The sequence below is a fragment of the Tenrec ecaudatus genome, chromosome 11 (genome assembly GCF_050624435.1).
Source record: "Tenrec ecaudatus isolate mTenEca1 chromosome 11, mTenEca1.hap1, whole genome shotgun sequence".
Classification (NCBI taxonomy): Eukaryota; Metazoa; Chordata; class Mammalia; order Afrosoricida; family Tenrecidae; genus Tenrec; species Tenrec ecaudatus.
This window is the reverse complement of record NC_134540.1, coordinates 20,108,223-20,135,721: the sequence shown is the minus strand read 5'-3', so window position 1 is coordinate 20,135,721 and position 27,499 is coordinate 20,108,223. Positions and strand designations below refer to the sequence as shown.

The window sequence follows — 27,499 nt, the reverse complement described above, 5'->3', positions numbered from 1 at the left end:
ACTAGTTACTAGTTCCCATGCACCTGGACAAGTGGAGCTGCCATTTTTTATTTCTTAACCCTACATGCACCTCTGTTTTAAACAACAACAAATAACTTAAATCGAATCAGCAGAGGAAAGCTGTTTCTTGATTTCATTACTGATCTGAGTGACGTGTCAAATTTCTTTTAAGCCCTGCCAAAACTTCTCAGACAGGCATTGTCCCATTTGGGGGCTCAGAAAATGAAGATGATGTGCACACATCAAACAATTAATAGGTGAACCGAAAGAAGATGTCCACTGAAGACATTGTAATCCCAAAGCTTCTACTCTTGCCAGGGGAGACAGGTGGTGTAGTGGGCTAAGCATTGGGCTGCTAACCCAAAAATCAGCAGTTCAAAGCCACCAGCTGCCCAAGGGGCAGTTCTAATCTGTCCTCCAGGATCACTATGAGTTGAAATCAAATCAAGGGCAGTGAGACACTCATGCTTGTAAGTTTTAAAACAAAACTAACAGTATTTTAAAAAGCTTTCCCCTTCAGTCTTCCTAACTCTGCCTGTTTCACCTTGGTTTCACCATTAGTTTAAATCTAAAAGAATCCTGAACAACTCCCTCTGTATCACCCAGCCATTCTTCCTGTACACAACCAATGTCATGAGATGGAAGTTTTGCTGTCACCTGATTTATGAAAGCAATGCTAATAAAAACGGGAGAAAGAGGGAGAAATGTCAAGAAAAACTACATGTTCATGCCCAGAAGTTCAACATGTAATCAGTGAAGACACAGCTGTATAGTTCTCTAGGTCCCTGTTAGCACCCAGTCATACCTGTGTAATGATTTTTTCCATCTCAGATGTATTCATTTCAGGCAGGGTGTTTTTAAGAAACTCGACAATATTTTCAAAATTTTCACATTCCATTATTAGTGCCTCTTGGCTGCTGAGCAGGCTGAGTGCAACCTTAAATATAACTTCAGTTCCTTGAAGAAAAATTATATCTGAAAAAAAGATCATTTTGATGGTCAAAATTATGTAAACATTGTGAAACACATGCTCTTTGTATACGCTGTTTTTGTTTTCAATGACTTCAGCAGGACGAGAGACTATTTTGCCCCCAAATTGACCAAAACCACTTAAATATAAAAAAAAAATTTAATTAACATGACTGAACAAATGTTTGCATATTTCCTGTGTATTTAACAATCTCAATTAAAGTAAGAACAGAAGGGAAAAAAATACAAATTAGATACATAATTGTTTATATATTGATCTAGAACTTATAATGGCAACGTTCATGAAGATGGTATAATTGATGCTTAGAGATACTTATTCAAATGCTGCTTAGATATTTCTTCCCAATGGGAATACAAAAACAAATCAACATAACCAATCAGTACTATTTAAACTCTAATTATCATAATGAAAAATAAATGAACCAGTTAGTAGGTAATTAAACCTAAACTGGAGCCGGAAATTGAAAAGAAAAAAAAACTTTAAAAGAAAACATCTAGAAGACCAGTCAGAAAGGCACACTGCTTTCTACCAAAAAGAAGCAGATCATAGTTTTGAAAAGCGCCAATTACTTTTCTATGAAGAGTTCGCTCATTCTTCAGTCAGTCAGAGACTACAGCTTGTCTTTTTAAAAAAGCAAACTGCACGATAATTAGTTTAAATGCGGTAATTCTGCTTACTCATGCATTTCTTCTTTCCTGACAGTCTCTTCTTTAGGGTTGAAAAAAGAAAAGGATGGAGCAGGTATTTATAGCTGACAGCCTCATTCATATTCTCAAAGAACAGAGCGGAGTTCTGGGAAGGTTTGTTTCTTGAACTCTGATGCCAAGCTTCTGAGAGTACATCAAAGATACATGCCCTGAAGTATCATTTTGATTTGAAAGACTATTCTCTGGGAAGAGGCAGAAATAGATAGATAGATAGATAGATAGATAGATAGATAGATAGATAGATAGATAGATAGATAGATAATGATAGATAGATAGATAGATAGATAGATAGATAGATAGATAGATAGATATTGGGGGTGGGGTGGGGGTGGGGGTGGGGCTGGTGTATACATACACATACATAGATATGTATTCATGCACACACACATATACATATGGGTGTGTGTGTGTGTGTGTGTGTGTGTGTGTGTCTGAAGAGAGTAGGTGGCATAGTTGTTATGTGTTGGGCAGCTAACTGCCAGCCACCAGCAATTTCTAGGATCAAAGACTGGGTTTTCTGTTCTCATAAAGAGTTATAGTCATGTCGCTACCTCAGACACAAGTGTAGCCCAAGGACGTAAGCTGGAGAACACATGGTGTCTGAGAAAACAAGACAGCTGTGCCACGAGCGGTGTCCTGGTGGTTGGCTGACAAACAAGATGTTACTACATCAACACCCTGTATGCCGTCTTAAGAGATGTATTAGTCCAGCAATCCTGTGATGGACACTCTGTTATATTTTGCTTATGCTTGTGCATATTAGGGTGTATCTCAGAGGTGCGCCACCATTGGGGGTCACTCTCTTGAAGTTATATTAATTGTTTCTCTATTTTTCAGTAAACGAAACCCAGAGACATTGAGTCTATAGGGAAAGAAAACATAACAAGGGTTTTGGGGGAGGGTTGATATAGAGGGGTGGGGGAGATATGAAGGAAATGGAGTCAAGAACTCCAGGAAGGAAAAGTATGTTTGGACACTGCTTACAGAAACAATTATTTTTTATATGATTGAACTATGGAATGATATGACATATGCATTCATTCCCAAATTCTAGCAAATTTTTAAAAAGCATTGATCCAGGAATAAGTTCTGGGCTCACACTGAATTCTAGCTCCAATTTAAGAAAAATTAGTTCTTACATCATGACCCAGCTTGGTATGCTACTTCATCAAATGATCACTGAAGATAAGGGTGCTACAGCAAAGTGTGATGAAGAAAGTAGATGGTGCCCGGCCATCAGTCTTAATAGTATCTAGGGTCTGAAAGGCTGTATTCAAACAGGCACCTATTTAAGGAGGAGCCAACTACGTCCACACGGAAGAATCACACCAGCTTGTGTGATCCAAAGCTGACAATTACAAAAATCGAATACGATGAAAATGAAAGTATTAGAGATAAAATTATGAACACCCAATTTGCAGAAGGCTATGGAAGAGAGTGGGACCCCAAAATCCACCTACAGAGTATCTAGTCAGACAGAGCTGCTGGCAGATCTGATCTAGCCAAAGGCAAGCGTCCCGAACAGCCTGACTATAAGGCAGAGACCATTGTAATCTTGATTCTACTGGACTGAACTCGATACTTGGCCCAGTTGATCTCCCTATAGATATGACCTGAATTTGACCTGGGTGCAAGTATCTCTTACATGTTCTGTGACAGAAATTTCTTCCCTGGCTTCTTCAGTGTTGATGGGGTCTTGTCCCTCTCATGCATCGTTTGTATTTTTGCTCTTGTACTAACACGTTCCTATCCTCACCACCTTAGTGCAATCTGTCTTGTTGGGTGTCCCATCTGTGAAGCATAGGAGTTGAATGTATAATGATCACAACTGATACAAGGTGTTATAGGGAATGTTATAGGGAATTTCCAGAGTACATAAAGAAGGCAGGAGGGGCGAGGGAGCACTAGAAGTGATAGGGACTGCGCAACTCATTTTAAAGGCAATTTAATCATGGAGGAGGGGGAGTGCTCTAAGATAGACATGGTGCTGATTGCACGATGAATCACATATTTTCACTAAATAAGTTAATCACATATATTCAATAAACGAAGGATTGGGAGTACAGTGAATTCATTGCCGCTTGGTTTCATTCTTTTGCTGAAGTGTTTGTAGATTTTGTTACTGTTAATGCAGTGTTTGTTCAGCATTTTAATTCACAGGCCCCAATAAGAAGGCCACTCACTGACTGTATCCAAACTCACCGCCATGGATTCAATTCCAGCTCAGGGTGACCCTGTGAGACAGAGTAGAGCTGCCTCTGTCGGTCTCCAAGGCTGTAAGTCTTTACAGGGGCACACAGCCACGTTTCTCCAGAAGCACAGCTAGTAGTTTTGAACTGCTGTCCTTGTGGTTAGCATCCCACTCATAACTCACCAGGTCTCCTCATTCTATAATGATAAATAATCCAGGAAACACACACACACACACAAATACACACACATCTTATACATATAGTCTCAAATCTGAAATTTCTCCAAGCAATATTTCTTCTTATAGTATTCTGCGATATATTCACTCTCTTCTGCACAATTTCATCTTTTAAAATACAGGCAATGGTTTATAATTCAGCTAATTTAATATATGAGGCGGTTCCCCCTCCCCCAGAAAAATGGAAAAAACTCCACTGGGCGGAGCTTTTGTAGTATGCATTTTTTCCCCCACTAGGTGAGCATCGAGCAACTCACTCTGTTAGTGCACCCAGTGGCATCACCTGGGAAAGTTCTCCCTGGTCACAGTGAATTTTTTTCATACAAGCAGTTTCCCTCAAACCTTTTTTATGATAGCCAATTTAGGAGAACAGCGTGCAGCTGTGAAATTTTGTTTCCTGCATGGGAAAAATGCCACAGAAATTGTTGTGATGTTGAACACAGCTTAAAAGGACAGTGCTATGGGAAAAACTCAAGTGTATGAGTGTTTTTCTCCTTTCAAAAAAGGTGAAATATCAATTGATGACAAATTTCATTCTGAACGTCCATCAACTTCCCAAACGGATGAAAATGTTGACTCAGTGCATTTGGAGTTTGTGCCACCAGGTCAGACTGTTAATCAAGCTTTCTAATGAGAGGTTCTGAAAAGATTGCCTAACAGTGTGTGACAAAAAAGGCCTGATTTGTGGCGGATGGGGAATTGGCTTTGCCACCATGACAGCACACCTGCTCACGCAGCTATTTCAGTGTGCCCATTTTTGGCAAAAAACAGCATGCCTCTTTTGTCCCACGCACTTGACTCATCTGATCTCAACCCAGACAACTTCTTTTTGTTTCCCCAAACGAAGAGGGACATGAAAGGACAGCAATTTGACGACATTGAAGAGATGAAGAAAAAAAGAGAGAGGTGCTGTCAGGCATCCAAACAGATGAGTTTAAAAAAATGTTTCCAAGAATGGCATCGCGGCTGTGACCAAGGTCTTCAGCGTGCTTTGAAGGGGATAAGGTTGTTTTGTAAATAAATTTAAATTGAGAATGATGAGGGCAACAAATGTACAAATGTGCTTAACATACAATGGATGGATGGATGGATTATGATAAGAGTTGTATGAACCCCCAATAAAATGATTTAAAACAACAATAACAAAAATTTAAATACATAAATACATAGCTTTGAAAAGAAAATTCCATTTTGTGGGAGGGATGGGTGCTCCTTCGTATAATCTCATACACAGCAATATTTACCAGTGAAGCACAAGACTGGACTGCATTCTGTTCCACTGTACACAGCGTGGTTGTAGGATAGAACTGACTTGATAGCACCTGGCAGCAGCACAGTTGTTGAACCCTGGCTTCACTGACAAAGGCGACCAAATAGATGAGCTGAACACAGAAATTGTGGGCACCATTTCTGAGACTCGAGTTTCTAAGCAACATCATTAGGACAGACTGCACAGGTGAAGAGTTGGGTGGTATCTTGGTTATTTGTTTTGTTTCTACAAACTTGACTAAAGACTCATGAACAGATCCAGAGGCCCTCCAGAAGTGAATAGACCACACCATCCTCTCGTTCTGTTCGTTCTGTCTACGCTGCAATGGAATCCATCAGACACTCAGCAGCCTGCCACCCATCAGTACTCCGTGGGCCCCCGACTGTACTTGGTGATTTCCCTTGAGCTACAGGGTCTTAGGTCTTAGCGACTGGTGAGCACCACTGTGTTGGGATAAAAGGTGAATCATTTGAAAGTTAAAACAGGACTCAAAGCTACCTTGAAAGCAACAAGCAGATGAAGAGATGCCATTACAAAAACCCAGTTGAAGAAAATATTTCTCTTGATATCCAAGTTGAAGAAGAAAACAAGGAAGGAAGGAAGGAAAAAATAGAAGTAGGAAAGCTGTATATAAGCATCTGGAAAATTCTAAAGGAGTCCTTATTTCAGACTTTTTTTTTTAACCAAAGTATCATGTGATTTTTAGACATATTGAAAATAAAAGCTCCATTGCAGTTTACTCAATACAGGGGCCCAGTGTTTCCTTTTGTCTTTCCCATTTGAACACAATTTTATTTAAGACCAACATGATTCCAAATTACTATCAGCAAAAACAGAGCCAGACACAGTTCTTAAATTCTACCGGCATCTTCCTCATCTGTAACACATGATAAGCCAACCAGGGAACCATCTGGCTTAAAAGCATATCGTCCTTAGAACAAATAACACTGCCCCATTTGATCACAGGCATCTCTTACCGAAAACTCTGGCTACAAATCCCAATGGGAACTGGGAGGCGAACAAGGTGAGGAACCAGGGGGCCGCATACAGACTGGGGCTGATCTCATTTTCCTCCAGGTGGTTGTAGAGGTCGCGGTGGTAGTCGTGGAGCAGCCTGGACAGCTGGTACATTTGGATCTAAAGTTCATTGGGGAAGAGAAAGGACACATTAGGCATTTATCTGAGTGCACAGGCTGACTGGTGTTATTACTCCTCGCCTTTAACAACAGATTCACACAACCAGTCAACAATATTATTACATTTTATCTGTGTTTAAAAGTTGCCCTTCCAGGCCCACTTAGCTGAACTCATACAGCCAAGCCCTCTGTAAGTCCACCTAAGAGAACTTCTCTATCGTGTGGTGTTATTGTAGTTGTTACGTATTTTCATGTCAACATAATAAATAAAGTGTAATGGTGGAATCCAGCCTGTCAATCAGATCACAGACCGATGATGCCTCCTTGTGTGCATGGTCTGCTCATAAGTAGGGTCTCAGGAACCTCCCCTCCTTCTCTCTTCATTCCCCTTCTTTCCAGCAAGTAGCTCTAAGACCTGTGCTAGCCCTGTGATGAACTGTGCCATTGCATCCACACAACCTTACACCCACTGGCCTACTATTCGCCTGCAATCACTGCATGTGGTTGCGTGAGTCTGAAGAGGGATTTGTAGACTGCTATCAGACTTAGGGACTTGAGTTGAACTAGGCCATGAAGTCTCCTGATAGATTAAGCATCTTGATATAAAGATCTTTCTTATACATAGATGAGTGTCCCTGGATTTATTTCTCTACCCAACCCAACCTAACACAGTATCACAATTCAAGTTACTGCCAATGAGTATATTCTGACTTATAGATGGACCCTATAGGATGGACTATACCTCCCCTTTGTGGGTTTCTGAGACTGTAAATCTTGACTGGTGCAGGAAGCTTCCTCTTTGTCCTTCGGAGGAGCTAGTGGTTTTGAACTGTGGACCTTGTTGTTGGCAGACCAAAGCATACCCCACTGTGCCACACCAGGGCTTCTGGTATTACAGCTGGGTATGGAAATGGTATCATTACTGCAATAGGAAGGCATTGACTTTGGAATTTAATTAGACCTACCTCCACTGACTCAGGACTCTCACACAGGAGCCATTCAAACCTCAGACCAATTCCAGAAAAGCACCCATTCTTAAAAGTCTGTCATGTTCGGTTCAGAAGGAAAGAGCATCCCTCTTGTGTAGGCCAGTCTGGTTAGAAGAGAGCTCTGACAGCCCCATCAGAGGAGCTGTCCTGCTGGAATGCAGGGCTTACGATGTTATGGGGTCAAAAGCTTCAGATGTTATTTCTAGTTTCTAAGTTATCCCAGCAAGGTGATGCTTTCATGAGAAAGGGGATGAAAGCAAAATAGCCTGTCTTCCTCTGAATGTTCTAGGAATCAGAAATTATTTATCTTGGCTATGGGGTTGAACGCTCATGGGAGCAATAGTCAAGAGATTAAAAGATGTGCCACATTGGGTAAAACTGCTGCACAGATCTTTTAAGAGTATTGACGAGCATGGTGTTACTTTGAGATCTAAGGTGTGCCTGACCCAAGTCTTGGGTCATGTGAAAGTTGGACACTGACTATACAAGACCAAAGAAGAATCAATGCATTTGAATTCTGGTGCTGGAGAAAAACACTGAAAGTATCATGGATTGTCAAGAGAACAAACTGATCTGTCTTAGAAGAAATACCGAGTGTTCCTTAGAGGCAAGGATGGCAAGACTTCGACTTACAGACTTTGGACATGTTGTCAGGAGAGAGCAGTCCCTGGAGAAGAACATCATCTTGGTGGAGCAGAGAGGTATGGAGAAAGAGGAAGCCCCTCCCGGAGATGGATTGGCACAGTGAGTGACTGCAACCATGAGCTCGAGCATGGGAACAACTGTGAGGATTGTGCAGGGCCAGGCGGAGTTTTACTCTGTTGTACCTACAGAGGCTGTGGGTCAGAACCAACTCATGGGCATCTAACAAAAATGACATGGAGCTGACTGAGAGGAGCACTGTAGTGGCTATTCATTGGACTGCTAACCACAAGGTCAGCAGTTTGAAACCACTAGCTGCTCTGCAGGAGAAAAACAAGGCTTTCTACATCTAGAAAGAGTTAGTCTTGGAAACCCGCAGGCTCAGTTCTACGCTGTCCTATACGGTCGCTGTGAGTCAGAATTGACTCGATGGCAGTGAGATTTTTGGTTCTTTCCCCAGAGTTTATGCAGTTGATACTGGGCATATGAGTATGCAGAAACTTAGTAACGTCTTTGAGGGGATAAAAAAGAAGAAAATCCTAAACTAGTATAGAGAATTGCAGCCCATTATTGATTTGACCCTTATCTATAACACCTATCTCTGTGAACTCCTTTTCCACACGCACAATAAAACCAACACCAAACTCACTGCCATCGAGTCCGCTCCAATGCCGAGCAAGCCTACAAGAGAAGGCAGGACCGGCCCTGTGGGTGTCTGAGAGCCTCGCTTCATAGGGACAGAAGGCTTCTCCCACAGCATCAAAGGGAAAAATTAAAGAGCCACCGGGAATCCCGGTAATGACATCAGAAGCTTAGCTAGTGTCAAACATAAAGTGTGTGTGTGTGTGTGTGTGTGTGTGTGTGTGTGAGAGAGAGAGAGAGAGAGAGAGAGAGAGAGAGAGAGAGAGGGAGAGATAGAGAGACAGAGACAGAGACAGAGAGGGAGGGGTGGGTGGGGGAGAGACGACTATCTCAATAAGTCACATGATTCAATAAGACTCACATTCCCCTTTTACAGTTGACAGGTTAGAAATGAGACATACCAGACAACTGCCAACAGAAGAATTATTAGTCTGCAATCCACAAAAAATGAAAGACCTCCAGGTAACAGAATCACAAGAAAGCCTGGTATCCGAGGCACTCAGATCCTCACACTCTGTTTCGATCATGTTATAGAGCAATACCTCAATATTTAATAATGGCTATAAACAAAACAGGATCTTCCTTTCCACTCTCATAAAGAGGTACCGTTTCGGAGACTCCTGGGGCCGGTGCTTCCCTGTCCAACAGGGTGGCTGTGAGTTGGCGGTGAGTTCTGAATTGGGTGCTAGGAAGAAGCCTTCCTTCAGCTCTGTGGTACAGATGGCAGGGCAACAGTGCAGACACGAGAGGGATTGCTGGAAGAGGAACTCAGAGGAAGAGACGAATCGGGAGGAGAAGGGAGGAGGCAAGGTGAGACATTAGGGGAGAAAGATACACAGGCATGCCTTCGGGGCGTGGTGGGTTTGGTTCCAGACTGCTGCAGTACAGCAAATATTGCTATTTAGAAATTACACCATTTCTGTATGTTCCCCGGTGCATATAACTGTTCTGTAGCCCATGAAGTATCCCATGCAATAATATGGGCAGGTTTGAACTCTTATGAGCAGGACCACAAATGGGATGCAGAGACACAGACTGAGCACATGCCCTTGAAAAGCACATGTACTTGACCCGGGGTTGCCACCACCCTTCACCTTGCGAAAGGTGCAACGTCTGCGAAGTGCAGTAACAGCTGGTATACCTCCTACGTCCTGACTACAAAAAGCAGTGATCCAAACATGATGAAATAGATCTACCTAAAGTGGAAAGACACTCGGTCTTCATTTTACAGAGAAGGTAGCCGGCAGGGGCCCCTAACCTCACGAACAGCAGAGCAAGGTGCAGGCATCCCATCAACTCAATCCAAGTCCCCTGCTGCTTCCAATGCAATAGCTGTTTATGCCAACTTCAGAAAACCACAGCAGCCGGGCAGAAGACAGTAACTGCCTTCGCTAGACGGGCAAGACCTGGGTGGCTTGCTTTAGATAATACAACACTAGCTTCTAGAAGATCCCAAACGCTGTGGCCTTGAAAAATGCTGATAACAAAGGTTTAGGGCAAAGAATGTACAGGTGTGCTTTACACAACTGATGTATGTATGGTGATAAGAGTTGTATGAGCTCCTAATAAAATGTTAAAAAAAGAAAGAAAACTACCTTTTATAATGAAGAATCTGTGAGACTAAAATGAAATCAAACATAAAAAGTTTTCAAATATTAAAACTTTTCTATGAAAAAAGGGTTTTTTTTGTAAACATCTGCAAAACTGTGATCATAGGATATTTCCTGGTAATTGAAGATCATACAGTATGAATGTAAAAACCCAATGTCATGACTTTTATCCCATTAAACTGATGACAGTGAAATTAAAATGAAATAATTGCAACTTTAAAAGTGATAGCTGTGTATCCATCTACCCATGAACCTACCCACTTCCTACTGTTTGCCATCCTACTGCTAGGTGCGCTACTGTGAATTGCGGGAAATCAGTGTGATTACGTTCCTTACAAGAGTGACAGTGCTTCCTGGCTGATATAAAATACAGGTATATTGCTTAGAAACAGTAAAAAAAAAAAACCCTTCCATACGAACAGACAGAACTTATTTGAAAGCTAACGAATCTATGGAAAAGAACAAAGCCCGGTTTCCCTTGCAACAACATCGTCTTGTGGAAACAAAGAAACCCAGGGACAACTTGAGCATACCACGCACCACCACACCCGGGGAGTTCCGAAGGTGGGGTGAGGAGGAGGCGTGGCTGATGACCAAACAGTGTGTTCTTCTTACCCGGTGGTACCTCAGGGGAATGGCCTGCAAACCTACTCCCCCCAAAAACCCCAAGCCCCTTTACCTAAAGTATCATATTAGGACTAACAGGTGTCATGTGTCCTTCATTTTCAGAGATGAACCCTGGCATTCCCCTCTGTAAACCTCCCCTCATGTTTTTATTGCCCAAAGCTTTACTTTTCCAAATGGTCACTGTCTGAAATGTAGCTATGGAGAAGGGTGAAACTGCCTCTTGGAAACCAAAACAGTTAGGACAGGGAAATTTAAACTAGATGAGAACAAAGTAAACAAGCAAACGAACGACAGGGCCAGCAGTTCAAAACCAAGGTCTTCCACTCCCTTGAAGAATTTTAGTCTTGGAAACCCACGGGGTGTACGGCGTCCCTCAGGCAGAATCAGCTGGCTGGCAGGGAGTGTGTTTTTTGGGGGGGAGGGCTCTTTGAGATGGGGAGGCCCCCGCAGGATAAACTCAGGAAGATGCGTGGCACTGCTATCTGTCCTATCAGTGCCAGACGTGAAAGGGCACAGTTTCTAGTTCTAAACAAGTGTTTCCCTTGGGGGCTCTGGAGCCATCCAGAGAGGCTGCAAAAGCAGACCCCAACACTGTCTTCTAGATTATGGGAGAGCCTATAAAAGGTTTTAGTTGCCAGGAGGGGTGCACAGTAATTCTTTTTTCCTGAGAAGGGGGCGATAAGCCAAATAATTTGAGAAGCTATGTTTCAAACAAAAGATCTATGATCCTTTCTCCATGTAGCTCACAGACTTTGAGGGCAGAGCGGTGGGTACCTGCCACCTTTCTTGAATTGCTTCCTTCAGAGACTTCATGGGAAGGTTATTCGGCATGTGGATGCCGCCTTCCACTTACAGTTTAGCATCATCTCAAGTCCCAAAGGGGAAAAAAATGGCCCTACAATCCCCCAAGGTCCAAAGCGATGGCCCGTTGCCTGAACTCTGACTTGTCATTTAGAAGAGAGCTGTCGCCCGAATTTCCACTGCCAAGGGCGGGGGCCTCACCTGCAGTGACATCATGTCGGGCCGGTACTGCTTGCGGAAGCCGAGGTCGTACATGAGGAACTTGAGCATTTCGAAGGCCTGTTCCTCACTCATGTGCAGAAGCAGGACGCCGGCCACGAAGCTGATGCCCTGGCAATAACCCACTTCCTTGTCCAGCAGAGAGTAGGCTTTCAGGAGGTTAAAGAGAGACAGCTGGCCAGCGCCCAGCTGCGCTGAAAAGTAAGGGTGCGTCGGAAATGTCCTGCCTGCGGAGGAAAGGAAAAGAGACATTCATAAGCTGCCCAGGTGCCCTAGGGACCAGAGTGAAACTGTGATGCTTTGCCCTCCAGGGATGGACATCCTTTACGGAACCTGTGAGCTGAGTGGGGGGCCCACGGGCGACAGTACTGAAGAGTCTTCCCTCCATAACAGACCACCACCCACCTGGGAGGGGAGGCTGGTGTGGTGCTAAGAGGCTGAACGGGTTTTAGCACTTTGACAACTTTCTGAAGAACATCCCGAGGATTGCCACGGTACGACCTGCAACTGACCTGAGGCAAGCACAGGGCCAGGCAGTATTGCGCTCCATGAGGAGAGGCTGGGTTCACTTCACAACCAGCTGTGGCAGTGAGTTCCCACAATGCAGCCCTTCTCCCCACCGTCTGAGAACTCCCACAAAATGACTGAGCACGTAGGTACTGTCAAGTCACCCCGGGTCCCCACTAAAACCAGGGATGCAGACCATAGTGGCGGGCCACGTAGCAGTAGCCAAAAAGATGCTAACCTGATTGAAGCGCTATCTGCTGTTACTTCCAAGTTGACATTGATCCTGAACTGTCACTCAGGGTCATGAGTACGGTCTGTCGGGTCAGCATGGGCTGTATCGACCCCAGCAGAGAAGTGGACATTACTAGGAAGCAGCAGCTAGTTGTCAGAGTTTTACAGTGTTTGGGATGGAGACATGTCTGACCTTCACACCAAAAGCAGTTGTTAAAAATACAGGAACTGAGGAGCTGATGCCAGGGGCTTAAGTGGAGACCAGATGTTTTGAGAATGATGAGGGCAATGAATGTACAAATGTGCTTTACACAATTGATGTATGTATGGATTGTGATAAGAGTTGTATGAGCTCCTAATAAAATGATTTTTTAAGTTATTAAAAAAAAGAATATAAACGAGCACAGAAATGTAAAAAAAAATACAGGAACTGCGATTCACTCATAAGACAGCCTTCTATATAAGACAACATATTTCTCTGAAAGAAAATTTCCAGGTGAACTATTTAACACGTAGGTATGCATGGTACCTTCATTCAAAGATGGGTCCAATTTGCGCTCGGGAAGGGTAAAGGTAAGAGAGAGAGAGGGAGACACATACACACACACACACACACACACACACCGGGGAGTTCAGTGAGTTAGCATCATCAGCACCAAAGCCTACCTAAATCCACCAGGATGGCGTGCTGCTGCGTCGTGAGCAGCTTTAGGAGTTCTTTATAGGACATGTCCGGAGGCTGCTGTTTACTAGGCAGTCTGTGTCTCAGGCGATACTGTAAGGCTAGGAACTGCCAGATTTCTCCCCGTCGACTTTTGGGAACGCCTACAATCAAAGAGATAAATAAGCACCTGCCTGAGGTCGAGAATCCGGAGTCTAGACCACGGAGAGGCCAAATCATTCATCCTGCCCTCTGCTACCCTAAGACCACACAGTACAACGTAGCCCCAGACACATGGGTGACACGTGGGATTCCGCAGCAGCACAGACTCTCTCAATAAGGCTTCTGGAGCGATGACAGTGATATTAAGGACAACGGTAATGACAACATCATGTAACATTTGAGGACTGTGAGGGATTGAGTTGTGTTCCCCAAACGCATTAAGTTGAAGTATTAGCCCGCGTGGATGTGAACGTGACTCCTTGTAGATGTTATGCTTGTTGTTAATGAGGTCCTGCACGAGGAGGGCGGCAGGTCCTCAGTCTAAGTCCTTCTGTGTCTTAGAGAAAGAGCAGATCAACACAGAGACTCACTGAGGGGAGCAGATGCCATGTGGTCACCCAGCTACCAGCCATGGAATGTCCACGAGGAGCTCGTGGCTCCTTTCTTGCACTGAAACCAAAATCCCAACTCGCTTTCAGGTCAATTCCAATACATCACTATAGGCTACATTAGAACTGTCTGCGCCCACAAATTCAACTTAAAGACACACTTAGGGCATCTCCTGCTTGTGATCCGGGGACTGCCTGCACATTACACCTGCAGAAGGGCTTTCAAAAGTAACTTGGTGGGTTATTTATAGGTCTGATCACCACAAGGCCATCAGTTTGAATCCACCAGCAGCTCCAAGGGAAAAATAAACCCATAGGTCAGTTCTCTCTCCTATAGGGTCGCTATGAGTCGGAACTAACTTGATGGCAGGGAGTTAGGGGTGCTGTTTGTGTGGGTGTTTTTGTTTAATCTGTAGCTGTACATCCACAGGCACAGCCACATAGACAAATAAGCGCTTCGGACAACAGGGTGGAAATGAGTCAAATGTGAATCACTCCCGGAGCCACCAGCGAAGATCCGTACCAGTCGACACACTCTTGCAGGCAGCACGGCAAGCCGAAAGGAGGCTCGGTCTGAAAGAGCGACTCACCCCATCCTCTAACCAACCACGTTAGTGCTGCAGCTCGAGCAAGTCACTGTCCTCGAGGACACAGATAGAGCGCGAGGACCAAACTGTATCTGAGCCATGCAATTAAAAACCTCTGAGGCCCCCCACCCCCCAAACAGAGAGAAAGGCTTGGTCAGGGGGGGAGGGGGGAAAAAGGAGGAAAGAACAGCAAGGAGGGAAGACAGATTACTGCGATCATCTCGAATACCTTCTTTCAGAGAAGCATGAATGTCTTCCATGTCGCTTCTGATTTTAGCTCTGCAGTTTAACAGCTTCTTATCCCAGCAGAGGAGGACCTCCTTTTGACACACACCGACTTCTTCATAGTCAAGTTTAACCTTTCTGGACTGGAGTTCATCTCTGCTTGCTAAGGGCATTGGGGGGGGGCGGAGAAGAGTGAAAAGGGAATAGATATAACCCCACTATGTTTTTGTAACTGTATTTTTAACATCTGACATGTTTATAAAACCAAACCAATGACCTTTAGGAATCAACCACTAACACATACTCATTTAAAAAACAAGCGAAGGAGAAGATGCATGAAAAGGCCCTTTCCTTGTAAGAAGGCATCAGAACGTCCAAGGTAGGTCCACTCTCCCTCGGACAGGGGACATTCTGCTCACGGAAACCCCCAGCCTGCTTGGCTGGGGTCCCCCACTTTCAACAAATGTAATAAGTCGCTTCGAAGTCATACCCTGCAAAACCTTATTTTAACACCACTGAGGCGTCAATATTTTATCCATGAGGGGCTTCATGGGATTAGAAGATAATAGAATTTCCTCCACTGACTCTTTGAAGCCTCCCTCATTGGTCTACCTAAGAATATCTCATACAATCTTGATTTTTAAAATGCTCAACCCCAATAACCAGATATTTTAATAATGATTTTTCAGAGTTCCCAAGGCTGCCCCAACACCAGCTATGTGCCTGTCCATCTTTTAAGTAATATTAAACCAAAACCAGACTCAGTGCCATTGAGTCGATTCTGACTCATAGCAACCCTATGGGACAGAGCAGAACTGTCTAAGAGTTTCTTAGACTGTCATTCTTTAAGGGAATAGAAAGCCTCGTCTTGCTCCCAGGGAGTGGCTGATGTTTTCAATCTTCTGACTTTGTGGACCGCAGTCTGATGTGAAATCACCACCACCAGGCCTTCTCTTAAGAAAGAGGGAGCTCTGCAATGGGATGGCCTGAACTATAGCACCACAAAGTAGTAAAAGAAATATTGACGGGGGTGCAAAGGGGTGACATGCTTGGCTACTACGTTTGGAAGCTGGACCCCAGCCAGAAGGACAGCAACAGAAAGGCCTGGTGATCTGCAGCCCCCAAATCAAACGTAGGAGACAATTAGAATCTGTGACGCATGCAGACTGCAGGAGTCAGAATCAATTCAAGGATGACAACTGGTTTCTTATCCCAACTTGGGGATAAGAAAGAGGGAGAAGAAACAGTACACATGTGCGTGGTGTATGTTTTCTTCTCATTCTTCCGGCCCCGGTTGGAAACACGGAGTCTCTCAGGGTGTCTGGATTATGCAAGCTCTTGCCACTCAACCACCTTACCTTCTGCAAAATAAAGCACGGTCACGCCGCCCAAAGTCCTCGACAGCACAAAACATAATGGCAGAACGAAGGTTACTCTTCACTCAGTGGGACTGAAACCAGTTTGAAATGTTGAAATATATAACCATACCCGAACAAAACTCCCTGCCGTCAAGTCGAACCCAACTAATTCATAGCAACCCCACAGGACAGGGCAGAACTGCCCTTGTGCGTTTCCAAATCAGTAACTCTGGGAAGACTGCTGTTTCACAGAGGGAATAGCTACCAAAGTGCAGACCCAGGAGTGAATGTAAAGCTGCACCTTTCACCACACCCCGCCAGGAAAGGTTAACACGGAATTCCTTCTGAATACCACTAGATGGCGGGATAACACAGTTTACCCTGGCTTCTCAGGCTGGGCTTTGCACCTCTTAGTAATGATTAACTATGTAACTTTCGGTAGAAAACCAGCTTATTAAAATTAATAACAAATACAGCCCAAATCTAGCTGTACTAATGACTTTCTTTCTTACGAACACAGCAGCAGCAGGTTTCTTTTTTACCCCTCTCTCCAACATTCTCTAAATTATTTAAAATAAAATAAAAAATCCCCGTGGGGGATGGACAACAGAAAAGTGGGTGTAGGGAGATGTGGGACAGTGTGAGATATGACAAAATAATAATAATTTACAAATTATTAAGAGTTCATGAGGGAAGGGGTAAGAGGGAGGGAAGGCGAAAAAATGAGGAGCTGATACCAAGGGCTCAACTAGAAAGCAAATGTTTTGAGAATGATGAAGGCAACAAATGTTATACGAGCTCCCAATAAAATGATTTTTTTAAAGGAAAGAAAAAAAATCCCAAAGGCCAGTGGGCTCATTAAAAAGAACAGCATGGTATCAGGAAAGGTCTTATTCAATGACTAGCATCTTCAACAGTTAAACTTTGTGTCTTTTCCATGTAAATTCGAGGAGCCCTGGCGGCATAGAGGTTTGAATGGTGTCACGGGAGACAGGACAGTCTTTAAAGGACACAGCCTAGGACACCGTACGGGAGAGAGCTACTCTGCCCTGGTCTCTAAGAGTTGGAAGGGACGCTGCAGCAGTGTGGTTGGTTGAGTTACATACACAGTCATAAATATAGAGCTGACAGATGCTGGAGAAAGCACATCTTATCAAAGGATACAGTGTGAATGTCCACAGAAAACACAGGCTACCATGTGTACCAGAGCATCCCAGCTGCTTCTGTTAACATGGACAGCTGGGAAGTCCTGTGGTGTGTTGGGAACAGCCCAGGAATCCTGACAGAAATATCTGAGTTTTAGTACTTGTTCTGCCAATACCTCATCGTTTGTCCTTGGGGAGTTCTTTAGCTTCCCCAAGCCAGTCATTAGCGCAACTATACAATAAAGGTTAGGCTAATGATCTGTAAGGTCATTTCTAGGCACCCTGACAGTCTAGTAGGTTATGTGTCAGTTTGCTAACTACCAGGTCAGCAGTTCAAATCCACTAGTCACTCCAATCAAAGAAAGAGGAGGCTACATGCTCCCTTCTGCTGTATAGGGTCATGTAAGGCAGAACTGACTCCATGGAAGTGGGTTTGATTTTGGTTTTAGGGTCATTTTTAGTTCAGTCTGTGACTCTGAAATTACCGTTTGGTGTTCTATATTAGATTCCCTTGTGCACACTCACAACTGTTCATGAAACACCATCTCATGCTTTAAAGTTGTAAGGAAATGATGACCACTTTTTCTCAGCCCTTTCCTCTGTTTCTGGGTTAGTTCAAGATATAATCAATTGCATAAAAGTATGAGTCCACTTCCTTTCAAAGCCCATGAAGCGTAGAGCAGGCCCACGTGCCGGGCATCACACAGAACTTTCTGGATCGATGCCAATGACCATTCCCTGCACGTGGCATCATTTTGAGAATGAGAAGGTGCGCTGACTTCCAAGGAGCGCTTTCAATCTTATGTATTTTCATTTCACCAGGAAAAGAGCAATGAAAAATGAATGGTGTCCTTGGCAATTAAGAAATGAGAGCTAAGTATTGGTAAAATTTTAAAAGCTGAATTCAAAATAATGGGTCTGATAAAAGGAGTCTCCAGACAGATGATACACACAGAGATGCAAATACTTGTCTATTAGCTATTATGAATTTTCCAGTTAGGCATTTAATTATTTGGGTGATATTATTATGATACTGAATTTTTAAAAACAGGCCATTCACAAAACAGTTACCCAGAAAATCGCAACTCGGATTCTGTAACAGCTAAGTGGATATTTGAATTATATCTATAAAAAATTTTTAAATGAGCATATTTCTCTTACTGTGAATATAATTAGTGTGAAATTTGAGACTCAGATGTACACTAACGAATTATGTTTTTTAAAGATTAATTTCCTTTCATAGATAAGGGGATTTTAAAGAAAAATAATGCATCGTGATATTAAGTATCACGTTAACTATGACTGTCATATCACACACACTGATTGCACATTATCTGTATCCTGGAATACATTCTAGTTGCTTATGATATTTTAAATCTATGAAACAAAAATGGAAATAACCCATGTATACTTTTCCTCATGTCTTAACTCCATCACCAGAAAAAGAGCTCAACTGAGGCTATAATCAACCCATTTAGTAGTGGTATAAACCATGGTTTCTTTAAAATATCCGTGTTGCTCTCATCAGCCTAGGAGCATAGTTTTACATTGCCCCCAAATATGCTTGTGATGTCTGAAAGATCTCTTAACCGTATTTCATTGATTGTCATCTCGTCCCAACTCCAAGGAGGGACTTTTCTCGGTCTCACAGGTTGAAGATCGGCCACTGATCTTCCACTAAAGTACAGGAAGACCTTTCCTCTCCCACTCCTCGTTTGCTGTGGAAATAGCAGTGAATCACAGCCCTGTCTAGGTTCCATAAACTTTCGTCTAGATTCAGTTTTTTTTTTTAAGAGCTTAACAATCATCATCAGGGGAGAGTCTAATCAACGAGTGTGGACCATTCCGGAGTGAGTGTGAGTCGATGCCATCTGGGGGGCAAGCCGGGATGAAGTGTACTGCAGGCCCTTACATTACAGCCTCCAACCCGTTACCCTGAGGGAATGGCTCACCTTCAAGTTTCCGGTTTTCTTTTTCCATTCGTAGCAGCAAGATTTGTTGGTGGATTGCCTTTCTCCACCGACTCCTGAGCTCTTCTGATTTGTCCCTTTCTTCGGCTTTTTCGGGGTCATCGCCCCCAGACAGGAAGGTAACGTGTGGTTCCTCTTCCATGGTTGGAACAAGAGGGGAGAGCGGCAGCAGCTCGTTCCTGTCCAGGCCATCTGCCGAGAAAAAAACCGTCAGAGGCATCCTTGAGTCTGCAACTCGAGGGAGGACGGTCTAGAACCGACGCTGCCGTGGCCTGGCCTCCTCTACAATTACAGGTCTTCATGAAGCCGCATTCCCAGCAGCCTTTGGTTTCTCGAACCAATAAGTAGCCTCACCAGACTGAATTCCCCTTCCAGATTTCCCTCCCACGGTGAAATGAAAGCACACGTCACTTCACCACTTCTTCTTTTAAGGACAAAAAGACCTGTAAGCTAGGTGCTTCCAAGTGAACTGGCTTTTCCCCCAGAGCCTGTACTTCTGCATTTTCAAAGTCTATTCTACCGCTGGGGCCAAATAAAAAAGATGAAATGAGTAGGTATTCGGTATTTCTTAGGGTTTACACCTGCCATCACAGTCCATCAAGACAACAGCAGTTGAGCAAGGCGAGGCATATGTCTCGGTCCGGGATCCAATCCCCTCTGCTCTCTGCTCCTGCAATCCTCCCTTTCAGTGGATTGCCTGCCGCTCACTGGCTCCTGCATTCCTGGTCGCTGTCTACAATATTTGCAGTTGCTGTCAGCAGACGCTGCTGAGTCAGTCCGACTCCATGCTTGGTCCTGAGCCTTCACCACATGGTGGCCTTGCCTAGGCTCAGGGTCGCAGCCACTGTGTCAATCCGTCTTATCAACCCATCCTTTCTGTTTTCTGCAGACCCTCTATCAAGCATGATGTCTATACGATTGCCGATCGTTTTCCTATTAACAAGCATGATTGCAGCTCTTGAGATCGGTTCAATGGTTACTTCCATCCCAGAGAACCAAGTCCAAAGTACTGGAAAACAAAAAACCCAACTCACTGCCATCAAGTCAGCTCTGACTCAGGAACCCTGTAGGACAGGGTGCCACTGCCCCTGTGCCAAGACCGTAACTTGATTCTGAGGGACACCGAATCCACATATCATACAATTCAAGAGTCCAATCATTTCAGAGACTACATTTCTTTAGAGGAGCAGAAAGCTGATCTTGCTCCCACGGAGCCGCAGGTGGTGCCAAACCGCTGACATTGGGGAAAACAGCCCAACGGGCAACCACTGAGCCACCAGAATGCTAATTCCTACATATTCTGGCCCCAACGTACCTTCCCAGCCCCCTGTGTGAACTTCCCAGTGTGAGTTCCCATCATAACTCATCAGGAATTCCTAGCCCCCCAAGTTCTTGTGATAAGTCTTTGCGCTCCGCCCCTGAAACTCCCTTTCTTGGCACTGAGTGAAGCTCCTTCCTCTTCTGTGCCACCTTCTCTGACCATTCTGGACGGTTTTACCTTGGCTCCTGCCAGTGTTTGCCTACTTCTTTTTTCTTTATTAACCGGCTCCGGCCCTCGCCCTTTACTTGCTTTAGTGTTGTTTCATTCTATGGCTCATTGTCTAACTTCTTACGTTGAGCACCTGGGACACCTGAGGGGGGGCTTGCTTGTTTCTAGGTTCTCACCCCACTATAGAGGTGATTCCTGCTCACAGCAACAAGGACCCCGCTGCCTATCTGAAACTCTTTACAGGAGGAGAGAGCTCATCATCCTGCCCTGGAGGAGCTGGTGGTTTTGAACTGCCGACGCTGCAGTTAACAGTCCAATTCATCACCATTCCACCTTAGGGGCCCTGGGGGCAGAGTGGGTTTTGTGTTGGGCTGCTAACTGCATGGTCAGCAGTCTGAAACCACCAGCAGCTGCTTTTTGGGAACGAGGCCCAGCTTCAGCCACCCCCGGGGGCGGGTCTAGTCTGTGCTGTGGGGTCACTAGGAGTCAGACTGGCCTTGAGGGCAACAGTGGCTTTGGTTTGGCTGCATATTTAGGTCACTGTATTCGAGGCCATGACTTGTCTTCTAACTGCCACTTAATTTGGATATTTTCTTTCTTCCAGTCTCTAGGAGTTGACTATTAGGTTTCTGAATGTATTTAGTTGTGCTCTAATTTTTTGATTTGTTTCTATTGCTCTCCCATTAGTCTTTCGTCAGAAATTATAGTGTAAATGATCCCAACTGTCTAGAATTTGTTTTTAAACTTTGTAGCCAACTATTGATGAGATCTGTGTCGAGTGGTCCACATGTACTACAAAAGAATGGGTACGCTCTATGGGGGCAAGCTCCGTATAATTATTAGATCCAGCTTGTATATCCTTATGCATTTCTTTACTGTTCAACATGCTTATGTCCCTTTGTTTAATGTGCGACCCTTGTGACAGAGTACGATGCCGTGCTGAGGATGAAAAGCCCTCTGACTTCTTCCCTCTTCTCACCCCCGTAGCACAGAGCAGGCCCTCAAAGAGGCACATTCAGTCATTCACTCGACAGTTACCAAAGGTCTTCTGTATTTTGATGATACCTGAGAAGTTATCCAAGGAGCCATGATCGGCTGTTCAAACCCACCCATCACTCTGAGGGAGAAAACGAGGCCGTCTCCTCCCATGACGATCAGCAGTCTCAGACGCCCTGAGGATCAGTTCTATTCTGTCCCCAAGGGTCACCAGGAAAATGAATAGATCCCATGGCAGTTGGTGTGGCTTTGAAAAAGTGACCCGCATGCATAAGCTGTACAGAGGAGAGTCTTCACCCTACTGCACGTCCTGAGACTCATGGAAGGATCGGGCGTCTGTCTGCCCCTCCCTAACTCAGAGTGCTGGGGAGAGAAATTCCCCCGTGGGGACCGCACAGACCTGGCTGCTGCATGGCTGCTGCAGACTTGTTCATGGGCGAAGCGACCCGGAGGAAAATGCGCTGCCGCCAAGAGACTCGGCGAGGAGTCACAGGGGTGCCTCCGAGGCTCAGGGACTCGTTGCTGCAGGTGGATGAGGTCCTTTTTCTCCCTTCTCCATCACTGAGGAAACAAAGAGATGGGGCACTCACAAAGGGAGCTACACAACATGGTGCTTTACAAGGAGACGGATGCAGAAGCCATTCACAAGTTCGGCCACGAGCCAAGGGCAGGCAGGAACCCAGGGCAGCATGGGGCCGTGCATCACCCAGTGCCCCCGTTGCTCCCCTACCCCCGCCCCTTTCCTCAGCCTTGCCCGGGCCAGCACAATGGAAGCCAGGCTGCAGCCCAGCTGAGAGAGCCAGCTTTTCTACGCATTCCACAGCACCAGCCATCCCAAGACCTGACCCAAGGAAGAGATGCGCTCTGTACAGGGAGCATAGACTGGCTAAATGACTAAGATTAGGAGTTTATTCTAACCAGTATGACAACTTCAGAAATGGCTCAGGGGCCAGCTTTCACTGGAGTTCAGAGAAACTAGGCTGATAAAGATAGTGGAGAATGGGGAAGATCTGTCTTCAAGCTATCAGCAGCCAGTAGCTCGGCCACGGCAGAAGGTACCCTGAGCAGAGGCAGGACAGAGCAGAGCAGACTCGGGGGGTTAGTGTTGGATGGTTGGTGAAGCATGAGTATGATTGGCAAGGAAGGAGTGACGTCAAAAACAAGACACAGAGTCCCTTACAGCTGCCCGAGGCCAGCGTGTGCCCTCCAAGAGGGCACGGGTGTCCTGAATTTCCTTAGCTTATTTAATTTCTCTGGCTCCAGGGTCACCTCCTCCAAACTCTCTAAGGGGAAGGGGTGGGCACCCCACCTTGCTAGATTGGTATTTTGTGAAACTCCCGAGAGGAATTGGTACCCTGTTCTAAGTATTTCATTTCAAAAGAAAGAACATTCAGAGTTCTGCTTGGCCTATTTGACACCAAAGGTCCTTAGCGCTCAACATGACTTTGAAGGTCAACTGTAGGACACGTGGAAGAAGACGCAATCATCTGGTTGTTGTTCTTGTCAGTGGCGGGAATGTTTTACTTTTCTTTTTTGTAAGAAGTGAAACTTCTGAACTTTCGTGAGATATTTACTTGAGGAGACTGGTATTTACAAGTGACACAAACAAGTAAAGGAAGCAGACTGTTGATGGAGTCAGGATGTTTGCATTTCAGACCAGAAATGAAGCTCAGCTAGCTGGCCGTGACGGGGAGCACGGGCACCCTTGAGAACGCGGCGCGCAATGCAATGTGCCGTGACGTCACAGACTCAGCTATGGCTAATCTCAATTTCTTTCAGCTGACTATTCCTGAACATATTACACTGAGTTTAAGGCAGAGAGAAAATGTTTCAAAAGGAAGAAATCAAAGGCCCGAGTCCACTTGGGTACAGCAAATGTCCCTGTTGCCCCCGAAGGCAGTGCATGTCTGCATCTTAAGAGAGGCCACCGCCTGTGTTTTGCTATGTATCCAAGTGGGGAAGGGGAGCCCCACTACAACAAGGTGCTGATGGGTGAAACTGCCACAACGCGAGGTCAGGGTGTTCATCTTGACTTTCTCTTTGGAAACGTGCCTGCCGGTAGGTGTCCCTTTTGGAAACGATGATCCGTGTGTTGTCTGTGCTCATGAACACACGTGAGTCTCTAGAACACACAGTCAGTGTCTAGACATCTGAAATACTGTCCCATCGGCAGGCATTGGTGGAGGGCCTACTCTGCCCGCATTTCCCGACAACTCGCTGCCGACAGGCGGGTGCCGGCTCATAGCGACCCAACAGGGCAGGGTAGAGTTGCCCCTGTGGGTTTCTGAGACAGTAACTGTTACGGAAGCAGAAAGCCCATCTTTCCCCAGAGGGGCAGTTGGCGGTTTCGAAAGGCACACCTTTCGGATCTCGGCCCAACTCATTGCCACGACATCACCAGGGCTCCTGGCCTTACCCGACCCCCTAGTACATTAGCAAAGAGTCCACCCCTCGGAAATATCCGCTGAATCAAGGGTGGTACTTTCATATAACTTCACGTCAACGTGAGGCTCTATAAAAGTGAAGGGGGAGTACTGAACTGTCAATCAGGTCACGGTCCGATGGTGCCTCCTTGTGGCCGTGGCCCTCTCATAAAAAGGGCTCTGGGCACCTGCCCCTCTCTCTCTGCCTTCACCTCATTGCTGGCTGGCCCTGATTGCTGCCAGAACCCTGTGGTGGTGCCCCTGCCATTGGATCCACATGACTGTGCACCCACCGGCCTGTGGTCTTCCTGCATTCTGCATCATTACATGTGGCTGTGTGAGTCTGAAGAGGGACTTATGGACTGGTATCAGACTTGTGGACTTGAGTTGGACTGGGCCACGATGTTTTCTTGATATATAACTGCTCCGTGATATGAAGCTCTTTCTTACACATATATGAGTCTCATTGGATTAGCTTCTCTAGTCAACCCAGCCTGACCCACGTAGCTATGGCTGTACAGACGTAACGTGACATGAAATGCTGGACTCAGATGGTTTGAAATCTTGCCTATGGATGAGAGACGCTTCAAAAGGCCAAGGAAATACACCGATCCTCTTTACTTCAGTTTTTCCAAAACATTATGACACCCCTTCATATACATAGGCTAGTCTCATATGCCAGCAATAAAAACTCATGCATAACCAGGAGCTGTTAGTCTTCTGGCAGGAGGCCCCGATCTCTCTGTTTCTCGTTAGTATACCCTGAGTGTTGGCAGCACCGGTAGATATTGACAATGATAACACGGTGAATGTACGGCATCTTTTTGCTTCTCTCTCGAGTAAATGCGATTGCTAGTCCTTTCCTCCATACACATTGCCGCCGTCATTGAGGGGATTTGGATTCATGGTGAACCTGCAGGACCGCAGAACTGCCCCTGTGGGTCTCTGAGGTTGTGAATCTTGCACTCACTGCCATCGAGTCAATTATAAAGCACAGTGATGGCTCACAGTGACCCTGTAGGACACAGGAGAACTTCCCCTGGGGAATTCCAAGGCTTTTCTCGTCTTCCTCCCTCAGAGAGGCTGGGAGATTCGAACGGCTGACCTTGAAGTTAGCAGTCGAAAACATAACCCACTACACCAGCAGGGCTCCTTCATTTAATGAGCAGATCTGTGTTCAGAACTTGGGTGGCAGCTAAGAGTCCCTCCGTTCTTGCAGGGAACAGCAGTGCACTTGCTGATTTGCAGAGTCCGCTCTCTGACATCCTTAAAGGAATCCAGTGCAGGACCAGAACGTTTGCCTGCACCAAAATTCCAATGTTCCCACTTGGAAATGCTCCTGAGGAGAAGGGGGAACACTTTCCGTTTATTTGATCACTACAGTAATTAGTCTGTCCTTAGCTTCGTCTTTAATTGAGCTTCACAGCTAGCGAGTGTAATGCCAGCTTTCTTTTTTTCGTAACTTTTTATGCTGGTCTCTTGTTGCGTGGCGACGGGGTGTTTATTCTGACAACAATAAGGTGACACTGGCAGGAAGCACAGAAGCCATGCCAAGCAATCTTCTAAGCCCTGACATGTATCCCCGCACTCCACTCTGCCGGCAGCTTTAGGAGGAAGGTGTTGTTACCTTTCTTGGGGAGAACAATGAGGGAGGAAGGGGTTCCGTCATTTCCCTGGGGTCACCCAGACAATAGGCAAAGGCACCAGACTTCAATCCCAGACATCCAAACCTGTGGGCTCACTTGCACTAAGTCCATCCGGACTCACAGAGTTCAAAGCTCAGGGTAGGTGTCCCCCCAGTGGGTTTCTGAGACTGTAAATCTTTATGGGAGCAGAAAGTCTTTTCTCTCTAGGAGGGGTTGGTGGTTTCGAACTGCTGACCTTGCGGTTGGCAGCCCAACTGGACCACTCCAGGTGATAAGGCCAACATAAACGCTCGTCACACTCGTTGACAGGAAGTATACAGGAACGCAAAGTCAAAGTTGAGTGCTTTTGGTCCTACGGCCGGCCGTGAGTCTCACCGTCCTTCATGTTTCCAGTGGAAAACTTCGTCTCTGATCAGCGTGCATTCAGTCAGTACGTCTCTTCCCTTTTCCTTGTTTGTCATGGAATAATTTCATGAGTTTTGCTAGCAAAGTCTCAGACTATTCTGAAGTGCTATTTTCCCACGAGCGCCTCATTGCCTTTTCTTTGCATTGGAAGCAACGGCATTGCCCAGGGGACACCTCGCTTTCGTTTAAGGAGAAGGGACGCAATTCCAGTATGCATACCCTGGCAGGTGGGTCATCTCCCCGGCATGTTGAAGTGATAAAACCAGCGATAACCGCTCCCTTCTCTTTCCTTGCAATCGCTCCTCACTTTTGTGCAGGCTTTGTCTATAAGGAGACATGTTCAGGAGAGGACTGAGCCAGCCCTCTGTCCATTAGAAACGTACGAAAGGCAAAGGGAATGATGACAGAGGGCAACGTGGAGGACCCTGTCCTCCTCTGATTGAGACATCCTCCAGGAAAGAGTTCTCTTCGTGCAAACGGTTAACGTGCTCAACTGTCCACTGAAAGGCTGGAGGTTCACGTCCAAGCAAAGTTGCCTTGGAAGAGAGGCCTGGCGATCTAGTTCCAGAAAATCCGCTACGGAAAACCCTGTGGCGTTCTACAGGAACGTATGTAGGGAATGCCATGCACTGCAATGGAATCAACGGCAACTTTTTAGAAAAAAACACTCTCTCTACATATACTTTCTGCTTCCAGTCACCAATTAATTGGGGAGAGTAATTTCTAAGGGGAACAGGGGGAGGTAACCCCATAAGTTAATCACCACAGGGTGGGAGTTTTCACCAAGTCCTTGGGCACATCACATCTACTAAAAGTATGATACGGATCTCAAACCTTCAAAATAACTGAAAAACATCTCCTTTAACAAGTGTCACCATAGCAACCATGAAACTACCTCCTATGTGAACACAGCTGCCTAATGCCCTCCTGTCTACTTCAATAAGAATTCCCTGAGCACTGTACAGAGAATAAAGCCTGTTAGTGACCACTGGAAGAGACGCGAGTTTTAAAATGATGTGGACTTTCTTCAGGACATTGTACATTCTCTGTTCACAAATACCAACTCTCTTGCCAGGATCACTTTTGTATCGGTGTTGCCCTGCTGGACGACAGCTTTCTTCCCGCCTCCCCAGTTCTCACACTTGCTCACTGCCTTGGAGCTGAGCCCACTCACAATAGCCCT

The 27,499-nt window shown here is 45.4% G+C and overlaps 1 protein-coding gene across 1 annotated transcript in view; it reads right to left on the bottom strand.

Annotated features, from left to right (window-relative positions):
• TBC1D4 (TBC1 domain family member 4) overlaps positions 1-27,499 on the bottom strand; it is a 208,946-nt gene that overhangs the window by 6,841 nt on the left and 174,606 nt on the right. The window contains exons 11-17 of the mRNA XM_075562974.1: positions 22,243-22,403; positions 19,340-19,549; positions 14,889-15,047; positions 13,467-13,625; positions 12,045-12,289; positions 6,374-6,533; positions 806-975 (exon numbers count right to left, since the gene is read on the bottom strand). Of these exons, the coding sequence (XP_075419089.1) occupies positions 806-975; positions 6,374-6,533; positions 12,045-12,289; positions 13,467-13,625; positions 14,889-15,047; positions 19,340-19,549; positions 22,243-22,403 (1,264 nt within the window). The remainder of the gene's footprint in view (positions 1-805; positions 976-6,373; positions 6,534-12,044; positions 12,290-13,466; positions 13,626-14,888; positions 15,048-19,339; positions 19,550-22,242; positions 22,404-27,499) is intronic.